Genomic DNA, 12,422 nt, shown 5'->3' on the forward strand with positions numbered 1-12,422 from the left:
TTATAACCCACCATTTTCTTCAGCCTCTCAATCTCTCACTCACTCACCAAAATCTGAAACACAACCAAAAGCAGAAGAAAAAAAAGCTTTTGAAGATATCATTACTCATAATGGCTGATGATCCTCAAGACAAGGTTGAACGTGACCGCATTTTCAAGCGCTTCGACGCCAATGGCGACGGCAAGATCTCTGCAGCCGAGCTCGGAGAAGCCTTGAAGACGCTCGGCTCCGTCACCGCGGACGAAGTGCAGCGGATGATGGCCGAGATAGACACCGATGGCGACGGGTTCATTTCGTATGAAGAGTTCACAGATTTTGCCCGTGCCAACCGTGGATTAGTCAAGGATGTTGCAAAGATATTCTAAGTGTTTGTATACGGCTTTTTTGTTGATTTCTTGTTCTGTTTTGGTCTCTTTTTTCTTTTTCTTCATCATTTTTACGTGTATCTTGTCGTGCTTGATTTGATATTTGCTTGAAAAAACAAATCAAATGGGCTCCATTCTTAACATTTTTCTTCAAAAGAAATGCGGTTTTGGTTGTTAAGCTGTAACTTCCATGAATCTGTGTCCACCAACCACTCCCTATCAATAATTCTCTTCCAAAAACCTTCAACTTTAACTTTGAAAAACTTGGAATTTCTAAAATATTCTTGGATGGTATAAAGAAAAATGTTGTAAAACTAGATGGAAAAATTAACAAGCTATAACAAGCAAACTCGCCTATTAAATATAGACTCGACTTTTGCTTTTTCAAGTTGTGGTACAAACCACCTCCAAAAGACACTAAAAATTCAAAGGAAAGTTATTGGATGCATTTCTCAATGGGAAATGGGGAGAAGAAAATGGAAGATCTGTACAAAATCCTATTTACAGTTTCATCATTTTTTTTCTTTCCTTTCCATGCTCTGATGTCAATGATTCACCTACAGAGATCTACAAGCAAGCAAAATGAGAAAATTTTCTCTCCTTATTTTCAGTTGGTCATGGCATGTTTTTGTAACTTGTTCAACGACAGAAAAGGTAATCGTCTTCTTCGAATTCGGGAAGTCCCGACATGGCCAGTGCCAAGTGATCCGTCATCTCGCTGTTTGTACTTTGAAACTGTGAATAACAATCAGTGACACATCCATGACCCAAGAAACCAGACCTCTTTGATCTGGAGGGCACAAGCTTTTCTTCACCTTTCAGTATTGCAATGATCTCTAAGATCCCGGGCCTGCGTGATTCTTCACCAGTAATGCAGGCAGCGGCAGCTTCGATCATTCGGACTATTTGATTCGAATTTTTCGTCGTACATGTCACCTGTGGATCAAGCAGCTCGGTAATTGCCCCCTTCCCCTTCTGCAAGAGTGGTTTTGCCTGTAAGAAATACGGTCATAGTTAAGAACTGCACTAATGATGAACCAACACGGCTTAAGAACTCCGGTTTTCGGGGAGAATTAAGAAAATAAATTTTATCTAGATTTGACATTTTCTTGATATGTTAAAACCAAATGATGGTTAACATATCATTACATTCACACCAAAATGGCCGCCATGTTCCATCAAGAGTTGTTATTCGTGTGCAATGTGCATAAACATCTCGCGGTATGGTTCTATATGAATCACATTACATCAACTTTGATGGAACATAAAAGTAAGATCAAACTCATACTTAAAACATATCATAGGGATAAGAAATGATTGCATTACATGACTTTGTCCAGAACCATATTCTTAAACACACACAAGTTCATAGCATCTCGAGGATGATCAAATTTTTGGATTTGATTCTAAAGCACTGCAGAACCATTAATCCAAGAGAAGTAAATGAAGTCATTGAAGTGGTATAATGACCTACCCATAAAACCAAGTTCTCCTCTCCGTGTATCCTTGCTTCGATTGGCTTCCTGCCCGTTATGAGTTCCAATAACACGACTCCTAGAGCATAGACATCCGTTTTGTCTGATACCTTCCCGTGCTGGAAATACTCTGGAGCCAGGTAACTACAAATAGATTTGAGAAATGGTAAATCCGAAAGGAATTGAAAAAGCGAAAGGCGGGATAGATTCTCATCATCCTTCCCCTACATTATAATGTCTTAAGAAAGAGTTCGTACCCAAATGTTCCTTTGACAGTCTTGCAAAGGAAAGGCACTGATGGAGCAGCAGTCCATGTTGCTAACCCAAAATCACATAACTGCAAGCCACCATTACCAGAAAGGGAAAAAAAACATTTAGTTTGGAAAAGCAAAAAAAAAGAAGCAATATATTTTGAAAGATTATCTTTGATTGCTGACTTGGTTGGTTTCTCTATTTCCATTGTCTCACATCAAACAAGCAAAAGGAATATCCATAAAAGAAAAAAGAACAAAGAACATATTCTTTTACCTTTGGCATTCTCTTGGATGAAAGAAGGATATTTGAAGGCTTAATATCTCTGTGAACAACACATCTTTCAGTCCCATTGTGGAGATATGCCACAGCCTCAGCAATCCCAATAGCAATCTTGAACCTCACTGACCAGGGAAGTCCCAAGCAACCCTTTATTCCCCTCTTCTTCTCTGCAATCATTTTGCCTTTTTAGAAACCACAAAAGTTCAAAAACTCAACCAAAATTCAAGTAAATTCAGAACCCAAGATCAGGAAATCATACCATGCAAATGCCTTTCTAAACTTCCACCAGAGACATATCTGTATACCAAAAACAGACCCTCTTCTGGATCTATGCAAAACCCCACAAGAGGAACTATATTTGGGTTTTGAAGAGAGCTAGCAATCATCAACTCTCTGCAGAATGCTTTTGCTGACTCTTTATCTTCCTTGTCCAATCGTTTGATTGCCACAGCGGTTCTCAGAAACCCAACTCTACCCCTAAACACACAGCTCAAGGCCCCTCTTCCCAGAACTCTGCCTAATCACATTTGGGGAAAAATAAAAAAATGAAATCAGTTAAATGATTACCATATGAGAAATTTTGGTTTGGATAAAGAGGTGGTGTTTGACTTTTGAGAGTACCTTTTGAGAAATTACGAGTAGCAGAAAGAATTTGGCGATAGCTGAATCTGATCAAAGTATGAGCCACAGGGGAAATGCTCTTTTCCAGCGACTCAATCCTCCGCCATTTCAACTCTTTGGTGAGAGCCTCAGCCATCATTCCGTTATCCAAATTTACCATCAAAACGGTGGCAGCAGCGGTTGAAGAGCCGATGTTCATGGTTTCAAGCTCAACCTGAGAGCAGAAACTGAACCGGAAAGACGAGTGAACCGACTGTGGATCGGCATTTAACAACTCTCCGCCGAAGGCGCCGGATTCAGCAAGCAACCAGGCCTTGTTGTGCTCCAGATTCTTGTTTTTCTCCTCCGCATTTGGGGCTTCTCTGTCTTGAATGCCCTGATTCTTGCGGCGAAGACGAGCAGGAGGGAGAACACAGGCAAACCCGAGTTCCCAGATCATTTTCCTCAAAAGGGTCTTGATCTTGAGCTCATTATAGTGGCAATGGTGATGATCTAGAGCTGCAGAGGAGGAAGACGAAGAAGTGGTCTCCCTTGGGTTAGAACAAGTACCAAGGGAGAAACCCATTTTGAAGCAGATCTCAAAGAAAGCACAGAAATCGAAAGTACCCCCCAGAATAGAAATAAAAAACAGGAAAAAAGAACACAAAGGCGCAGATACCCACAAAAGAAAAGTGGAATTTGAAGGGATGGGAGCTTTGGGTTTGCTTCAACGGTGGGAGGAGAATAAGGGGGAATGTGAACTGGACAGGCAGTGAGCAGAATAATGGAATTTTAATGTAAAGAAATGGAAGAATCAATTGGTGGGTTTGGTCCCATATGAAAATTTGCAGACATGGGGGTGATTGGTGAAGGCGAATGGGGTAGCTCGCTTGCTTTACCTTCAAAATGGAATTTATATTAAACAAGAGGGAGAGCACGTCGATTCTTGGTCCTTTCCTCTGTGTGTGCGCGAGCGACAAAGAGACTGAAAGAGAGATCATTGGGTAATCAAAGATTAATTTAACACGAATCACAATAAGCACAAAGCTTGCTGGAATGAGGAATCCCACACTAACGACGGTTAATTAATTTGTTGAGTTTAGGAAGTTAATCACGATTCATCATCACTTTCTTTTGATATGATTCATGGTATAGTTTCTTAAATCGGGGTTTAACTTATTTAGTTATTAAAAAAAAATCTAATAGTTTTCTTAAATCCTATTGGATAACCATTCTATTTTTAAAAATTAAGCAACCATTTTACTTTTAAAAATTAAGCGATCATTTTTACTGGGTATCCTTTTATCTGGTCACCTCTTTGAAAGAGTTTTCAAAATGTAAGTTAAATCTTGAAAGTGAGTAGTTTCGAAAAACTGTTTTTTTCTTTTTTTTTATTTAACTCAGAATTCAAATATATTAAAAAAATGTGAAAAACTTTATCAGATAAATGGTGGAAACTAACATAATTTTAAAAAATTTAAAACTAAAACAAAATTATTATCAAATAGAGTTTTGATTTTTTAAGATTTTAGGTTTATTTAGTCTCCTTATTTCAAAAAGATTATGATAAATCATTTAACTTTCAAGAATATATCTAATAGCAGTCAATTTAATTAATACTTGTGCCACCAAAATGTCTAACAAAGGTTCGCTACAAAATTAAAAATTTTAATAACTTGTTCCAAACTCTTTAAGGCATATAGGAACTAGATAGACCCAATCCTAACCATTTTTAGTAATTAAACTTTCAATTTTTATCCTTAAAAGCTTCAAATTCATCAAATTAGCCCTCAGATTTTAGAAAGTGTGTTGATTATTATCCTGAAAAAGTGAGCAACTTTGTTAGTGGAACAAGTTATCATGAATATGATGAAGATGAAGAAAAGTTAAAGAGAGAGAGATTCCAATGACTGAAAAAGAGGGGAGCTTATGGCTTTTTGCAGAACTTGTTTTGCTTTTAGGAAAGAAAAAACTAATAATGAATATTCGATTGAGAGATATAAATAAATAAATTATATAACAGAAAAATTATAAGGATATGTAGTTTGGTGACCACCCAATATTGTCCAACCGCCAACAACCTTGTCTTCTCATACCACCCCACTTGGCGTCTACTTTATTAGAATATATTTTGGTTAATGTTTCTATTTTGTCTGTTATCTTGAAAATTAGTAATTTTTATGTATTTTTCTATACTAAATGTTATAAGGTCAAATGGTTGTTTTGTAAGATTAATTGCGTGTAAGCTGGTCCGGACACTCACGAATATAAAAAAAAAAAAAAATTCTATTTTGTCATTTTATTATCATCGAACTTAATTATCAAGATGTCATGAATTTAGATCTTTCCTTCTACGTATTGTTGTATCCAATATATGTATATTTCTAATTTTTTATTCTTATTTTTTGTTTCTTTTTCTAATAAATAAAAACACAACTACGTTGTATAACTTTTTTTTGTTTTTTATTAAAAAAGATATAAAAATATATTTTGTGACAATTTATTGTTTTTAAATTTTAAATTAAACATTGTAATTTAATTCATCTAAATTAAATATGTAAAATATTTATGTTATATTTATTTTTTAATATTATTATGCATTTTATAAATAAGAATGATAAAATAATATTTTTATTTATTTTTTAAAATAAAAATGAAAAAGAGATTAGAAAATAAGAAATTAGATTTTGTTATTTTCAAGTTTTTAAATAATTTTGAAAACGTTTATTAAAAAATAGACGGGAAAGGAGATTATTTAGAAAACGGCCCTACGAACTCACTTTTTGATCTTCTTCTGATTTCTGCCTCCACCCGAATCGAATCTTCTCACGCCACTTTGGCACTTTTATTTGTCTCTTGTACCATAGAAACTTCAAACATGGCTTTTCTTTCCATGATTGTTTGCAACTTTTGCTAATTAAACCACCTTAATTTTAAACCCTATTCGATCCTTTGATTATGTTTTTTAATTTCACGAGTTTGATTTAGGTCAAGTTTTAATATATTCCAATAATTTTAAAAGTTTCAATTTGATCTTTATGGTTCAGTCAAAGTTCAAGAATCGGTAGTCTTAATAAAATTTCAATCCTGATTATAAATTGTTATCTTGATAGGTGTCAAGTAGATGTGCAGTATTGTATGCAGTTGAGGCATCCAACAGACCAATAGACTTGAACCTTGACATATGTTGATGCAAAATTTTGTCGAGATGTCGAGGTCGGCCACGTGGCAACAGGCCGAGCTAACGAGATGCGAGCTCATTCAAAGTAGGACCTGCAAAAAGAGAGTAAACACTCCGACGCTCAAGTCAGTATAGGTGCAAGCTCAAATAGGTCATCCTCATAGTAGGATTGCGTTACTAAGTAAGAGGAATGAAGATCTTTTTATAGGTCGAGTGAAAGGACACGTTTGTTATGGCCGTTAAGACAGAACAGTTAGATGTTGGGCCATAGGTCGGAAATGATTGAGGCAATGGATGAGTTTAGTAGCTTAAGCTTGGCCATAGGTGAGTATAGGAGCTCGGTGGTAGGTGAGCTTAGGAGCTCAGCCATAAGTGAGCTCATGAGGTTGGCCATAGGTGAACTTATGAGCTCGGCCATAGGTGAGCTGCAATAGGTGAGCTCAGGAGCATGGCCATAGGTGAACTTTAGGAGCTCGATAATAGGTGAACTTATGAGCTCTGCCATAGGTGAGCTTATGAGCTCGACCCTAGGTGAGCTTAGGAGCTCGACAGTAGCTTGGCCATATCTTGCCACGTGGTATGTCATATTTTTGCCTCCAACAGCATATTTTATATTGATTTCTAATGTAGCTTATTGTCTTAGCTACTTGTATTGGGTTTATATGAGTAAAAATAAAGGAAAAAAAATCCTTAAAAGACAATGTGTGAAATTTAATCCGAATTAGTTGAAATTTCTAAAACCATAAAAAATCAAATTGAAACTAAACTCCGAACCTAAAATCGAACCAATAGAGATCCTATTTGTAATTTCACTGTTTTTACATACATGTTATTGAATTTTGGACCATGTATTATAATATAAACCCTATAGATCAACCATGTCGACTTGTATTTTAAGTTAGGTATATTGAGTTTGCTGGTATCCAATTTGGAAATAAGTGAGTCAAAATTGTATTTATGTTATATTGTGATGAGAAACTTTAACGACAGTGATCCAAATGAATTTAACGAAGGTTCAAAGATGGAAACAAAATATTATAAAAATATAAGAATAATATTAGGTGTGGAATTTAGATACCGATGTAGGATTATATTAAACTAGCTCAACAACACGTACCATCAATAAAAGTTAGATTTGCACATTATTTTGAATGGGGTAACATCATGGTCTCCTTCCTAAGTCTAATAGTTCTTCTTTAGCCTATTTAATTTTACTCCTTTAATGTTTAGGTTTGGCCAAAATCTAAGAGTCTATTAATGGTGCCTTTCTTTTAGGCCTATGATGTTATTATTTGAGGCAATCTTCCCCACATAAATCAATTCTAATAAAGAAATTCTAACTAAAATTTCACATTCAAAATCAAATAGACCACGTTGGTCATATAGAACCTTTCACATTATGTTATATTGATTATTTTGAGAGTAGCTCGATTATTTACTAAGTAATTAGCCAAGACAAAATATTTGTCCTCTCAACACACATGCCACTCAAATAAAAAGAGACGTCCATGCTCTTTAATGGTATGTAATCACGCTCGATCAATAGATCATAATATATACTTTTTAAACAGAATCCCTCTTCGTCGAAAAAGAACATCCTTGAATTAGAATACTTGTCTCGTATTATACAATAAGTTATTAAGAGAGGATTATTGTCACACAGTACGAGGTGAACTGTTTTCATTTCTTATCATTATCATCCAGCTTATTTACTTGTCTATAGCCTTTTGAGTTTTTGGACAACTTTTAGGCTAAATATATATTTTAGTTTTAATATTTAGACATTTGTTCAATTTAGTCTTATTATTTAAAATTTTTTAATTTGTTCTTTGCATTTTAAAATTTTCAGTCATCCTGTTTTCATTTCATTTATGATTGTTAAAAATTATTTATGATAAACTTACATAATATAATATTTAATGACAATATTTAGGTCATCTAAGAGAAGAAAAATCAAAATTTCACAAATTCCTTAGAAATTTGGAAGAAAAATAAAAAATTTTGTTTTCTTGATTTAGTTATTCATCTAATTTTTTTTCAACTCACTAAACGTCATATCATAACCTACAATTAACTAATTTTAACATTTACCAATGAATCGGGAGGATATAATTAAAAGATATTATTACATAAGAGATTAAAAGTTTATGTAAACATACCCTCTTTTTTAATATTTACAGTTAGAAAGGCTTTAGTTTTGTGTTTTCAAATAAGAATTTATATATTAAAAGCATAACTCAGTGACATATATTTTCAACTAAGAGGTCGTGAATTCGAATTCTCTCCCACCATGTAGCGAAAGAAGAAAAGAATTTATGCATTAAAGATATTTCCAATTACCACGACTTCAATATAGGATCACAAAAGTAATTAAGTGGGACCCAATGGTGAATTAGAGGTCATTATTAGTCAATTTTTTGAAATTGGTTTATACAAAAATGTGGACCAAAATTGTTGTGAATAATATAAAGCCATATGTATGGAGGGGCAGATGGCGGCACCTAAAGGTTACCCAATGTTGATTACGATGCTATTAAATGTTTAATTAATATATCATCAAATAAATAAATAAACAATAAATGTTTGGATGGTGGGCTAAAATGGTGAGGATTCAAAGATGAAACTGATGTTCAACGAAATTAATTTTATAACAATATTTAAATATTGACCCGCTAACACTCCTATTTTGGTTATTATTATTAAATTTTTGAAACGTAAGAGAGAAATGAAAAAAAATATCTTTTTTATTTAAAAAATAACTATTGAATTTATCGGGTTGCATTTTAATATTTATTAATAATAAAATATAAATTTTCTTTTATATTTAAGTTAATAATTTTTTAATACAACATATGGGAATGCAGACGGAGTGGGAGATCGAACTCACAATCTCTTTGTTGGAGATATATCTCAATTACTGCTGAGCTATGCTTTGAATTTAAATTAAGAGTTTAAGTTTTTAGAGTTTTTTTTTTAATGAAAAGTAGTTGAAAGAGAGGTCATTTTATAATTACTTATTTTTGTATTAAATTTCTAGTTCTAAAAATTCCTATAAATACTTCCTACACATTTAAAACACAATCGAATTCAACATATCACTGTCCTTATTTTTACTTTCTCTATTTTGTTTTTTGAAAAGCAATTGATTAAAGGAGGCGTGTTTTTTGTCGTTGAACTTTGAGCTCAACCTTTAGTTACAGTGTTGTTTGAGCTACACAACGTTTCAGTTGAATTGTTGTATCTTAAATGGATAGGGATAGATCAGAAAACACTTGTTATTCCGATTGATAAATAAATACACACCGCAGAGGACTCGGATCTTCTTAATACCCGTACCTCAACCCTCTGTTAATAGTACCTAAGTATTATAGAGAGCATGTGATGTAGTCGCCCGTGACGGAATCAGATTCCATCCCTCTAATTTGGTTTTGTCGGTGATGCAAGCAAAAGAGCAAAGGGCTTCCTGTGAGAACTTGGATGAAAGAACTTAAAAGTTGATAGGGTTTGGAAGAATTGATGAAATCCACTTAATTGACTCATTTGATTGGTTAATTTGAACTATACTTGTGTACGTCCATTCCATTTTTGGACTTTTTGTTGGTTTGATAGTTGGAATTGAAATGATATATATTTAGTGACTTTGATATATATATATATTATTAACACAAAGATGCTCAACGATAATTGACATCTTTCTAGAAAGATGTCGGCATCAAATGTTTATCAAATAAATTTTAGTCGAGTTGTGTGTGATATGGCAAAAATTAGATAGACTAATGAAATGCAAGGTCAATATTTTTATTAATAGGAACAAAATAAAAATATATTTGAGAAATGTAATTGATTTCTTAGGAAAAAAAAATTAAAGCCGTAGTATTTGGTAGGACGTAAATTTATAATCAAACTTATTATATATTAAGAAGAATTTCAAAAAAAAAAAAAAAAGTTTCCCCTTTTTTGTTTGAGGAAGTAGTATATATACTTTTAAATGTTTTTTTTTTTCTCCCTTCGTTTCTTGAAACTTTTCCCTTTTTTCTTCTCCATGTAATCACGTTTTTGTTTTTCTGATAAAGGAAAAGGAAAGCATCCGAAAGAAATTAAGAGGTAGATTACATTGCCATTAATTGGCACTACCAGAATTGTTAGTTCAATTTACTGCAAGAGTTCCTAGTTCAAAGTAGGGATGAAGTTCATATTTAGTAATAAAGTTTGGACATGTTAACTTTTATGAAAATATCTGTAAAATATGAATGTCGATCAGTATTTTTAGAAATCATAAATATCAATAATACTCGTATTATATTACTTGTTGGGGGTCGAAAAGTAACATTGCCATGTGGAAGACAGAGGAAGGTCATAAGAACTAGGTTTCTTGGAAGATCAGTTAAGGGAGGGCCGACCTTCATACTCAACTGTAAAACTACATTGGAAAACTTCCATTCGGTTGAAGGTCTTACCTATCATTGAGATTACATGTCCGACAAGCCAACTTTCGAAACAACATTAAAAACTGCTGGTCAGATAGCTTGACAAATCCCCCACCTATAAAAATAGTACTTCACTTAAGTATCAGGTATCACATTCTAGCTCGATTTCTATATTAAGGACGGACTTAAACTAACTTGAGCGTTCAAGTGTTTGTTTTTATTGTACTGATTTTTCCTAATCAAGTGATCCTCAAGCTCCTTCCAGTCTCATGCGTTGACCATTTCCAACCTTGATTAAATTCGTTACACAAACATTACTCCTAAAAATTTATACAGTTGTGAATTTCGACATGTTAGAGACAACGACCTCTCTATATTTATGTGGTGCAGTGAAATTGTCCGCTTTGTGTATAGACCCTTATAGATGTGCACCTGCAAAATGGTTAAAAAAATTTAAATAGATATTTATCCTTAGCAAATTTCATTTGACCGTTTTTTAAAATGGAGGGATAAATAGGGACACTTGTTTCTATTTCTCTGATTTTTATATTATGATTTTGTTTAAAGAATTGTAGAACAGTCAGACCACTAACTTAGGTCCATTTATGTAAGCCCATAAGCTTTACTAATATCTTTCTTTTTCCCCCTTATAAAAGGTTTACTGATATCTTTAATAATAATATTTCCCTACTAAAAATAATAATAATATTCCCATTTATGTTTAGACCCAACTCTTATATTCAAAATCCTTCGCCCATGTTATTTAACATTATGAGACCATTTATTTACAAAATTTGTGACGGACTATTTGGTATATTTTAAAATAAGTATAATTCTTCATTTTTTTCAAATAAATAATTCTAATTTTGAAAACATTATAAAACCTGAAGATAAAATAAAATTAAAATAACAAAATATAGTTCAACGATTATTTTGTTCATTCTCTAAGGGTCGAACGTTCAATCATCCATTATACTAAAAAACAAAAAAATTAAAGCGTACTTGATATATATATATATATATATATATATATATATATATAAATAATAAATAAGATAAAAAATATAGTCTTTATCCCGTATCAGGGTCCATCATTGCAAGAAAAAGTAACACCCTTATCTTTCTTTGTGTTTTATTTAATTTTAACTAATGCCATCCACTTTCTTTAATTTAAAATTCAAATATGTTTTAATATAAATATAAATATACATTTCAGAATTTAATAAAGTAAAATTTATTTGATCAATTTTAATTTGTGAAAAGTGTACAATAGATTAGAGTAATCACACTATTGTTACAATTGTAAAAATATATTAATAGATTGACTTAAATTAATTTTAAACATATAAAATACACTTTTATGCCTTAATATTAGCTTTTAAAGTTTGACAATTTTCAAGGAATAAACATATAAATAAACAATTGAAAGTTATAAATATTAAAAAGTCCTAAAAAAATTTAAATTAATAAATAAATATTTTTCTATTTCTAAATAAATTTAAAATGATTAATATTAATATTATGGATATATGAGTGAAATTTGGTTGATTTTTTTATATTTCGTCAATTTTTTTTTGTAATATGATATAAATGTCAATTTATCATTTGTATCAATATCAAATATATGAATACGTGTAAATATTGACGTGTTCATGGAGGTTTAATACCAGGTTAAAACTACCGATGTTGAGCTTAACTATTTTTTTTTAAATAAATAAATAAATATAAACTACAATATTCGAAATAGTTTTGCAATGGTTAAAAAAAAAGAAAGTGTTTTGGAAAAAAAGTATTTATGTAAATACTTATTAAATCAACAATTAATTTAAACTTACGCCAT

At 32.2% G+C, this 12,422-nt stretch overlaps 2 protein-coding genes across 2 annotated transcripts; one reads left to right on the forward strand and one right to left on the reverse strand.

Moving 5' to 3' along the window:
- LOC111011942 (polcalcin Bet v 4) lies at positions 1–525 on the forward strand. Its single transcript, XM_022285943.2, has one exon. It carries the CDS (start codon positions 111–113, stop codon positions 363–365), a length of 255 nt encoding a protein of 84 aa, XP_022141635.1. The 5' UTR covers positions 1–110; the 3' UTR covers positions 366–525.
- Positions 526–789: 264 nt separating this feature from the next.
- On the reverse strand, positions 790–3,954 carry LOC111012009 (putative serine/threonine-protein kinase PBL7). The gene is made up of 6 exons (XM_022286028.2): positions 2,996–3,954; positions 2,634–2,891; positions 2,369–2,541; positions 2,098–2,177; positions 1,840–1,984; positions 790–1,358 (listed from the first exon to the last, which is right to left on the reverse strand). Exons 1-6 carry the CDS (start codon positions 3,558–3,560, stop codon positions 1,005–1,007), a joined length of 1,575 nt encoding a protein of 524 aa, XP_022141720.1. The 5' UTR covers positions 3,561–3,954; the 3' UTR covers positions 790–1,004.
- Between the last annotated feature and the right edge of the window lie 8,468 nt (positions 3,955–12,422).

The sequence above is a fragment of the Momordica charantia genome, assembly GCF_013281855.1.
Source record: "Momordica charantia cultivar OHB3-1 chromosome 4 unlocalized genomic scaffold, Mcharantia_2.0 BLBB01000004.1, whole genome shotgun sequence".
NCBI classification, from domain to species: Eukaryota; Viridiplantae; Streptophyta; class Magnoliopsida; order Cucurbitales; family Cucurbitaceae; genus Momordica; species Momordica charantia.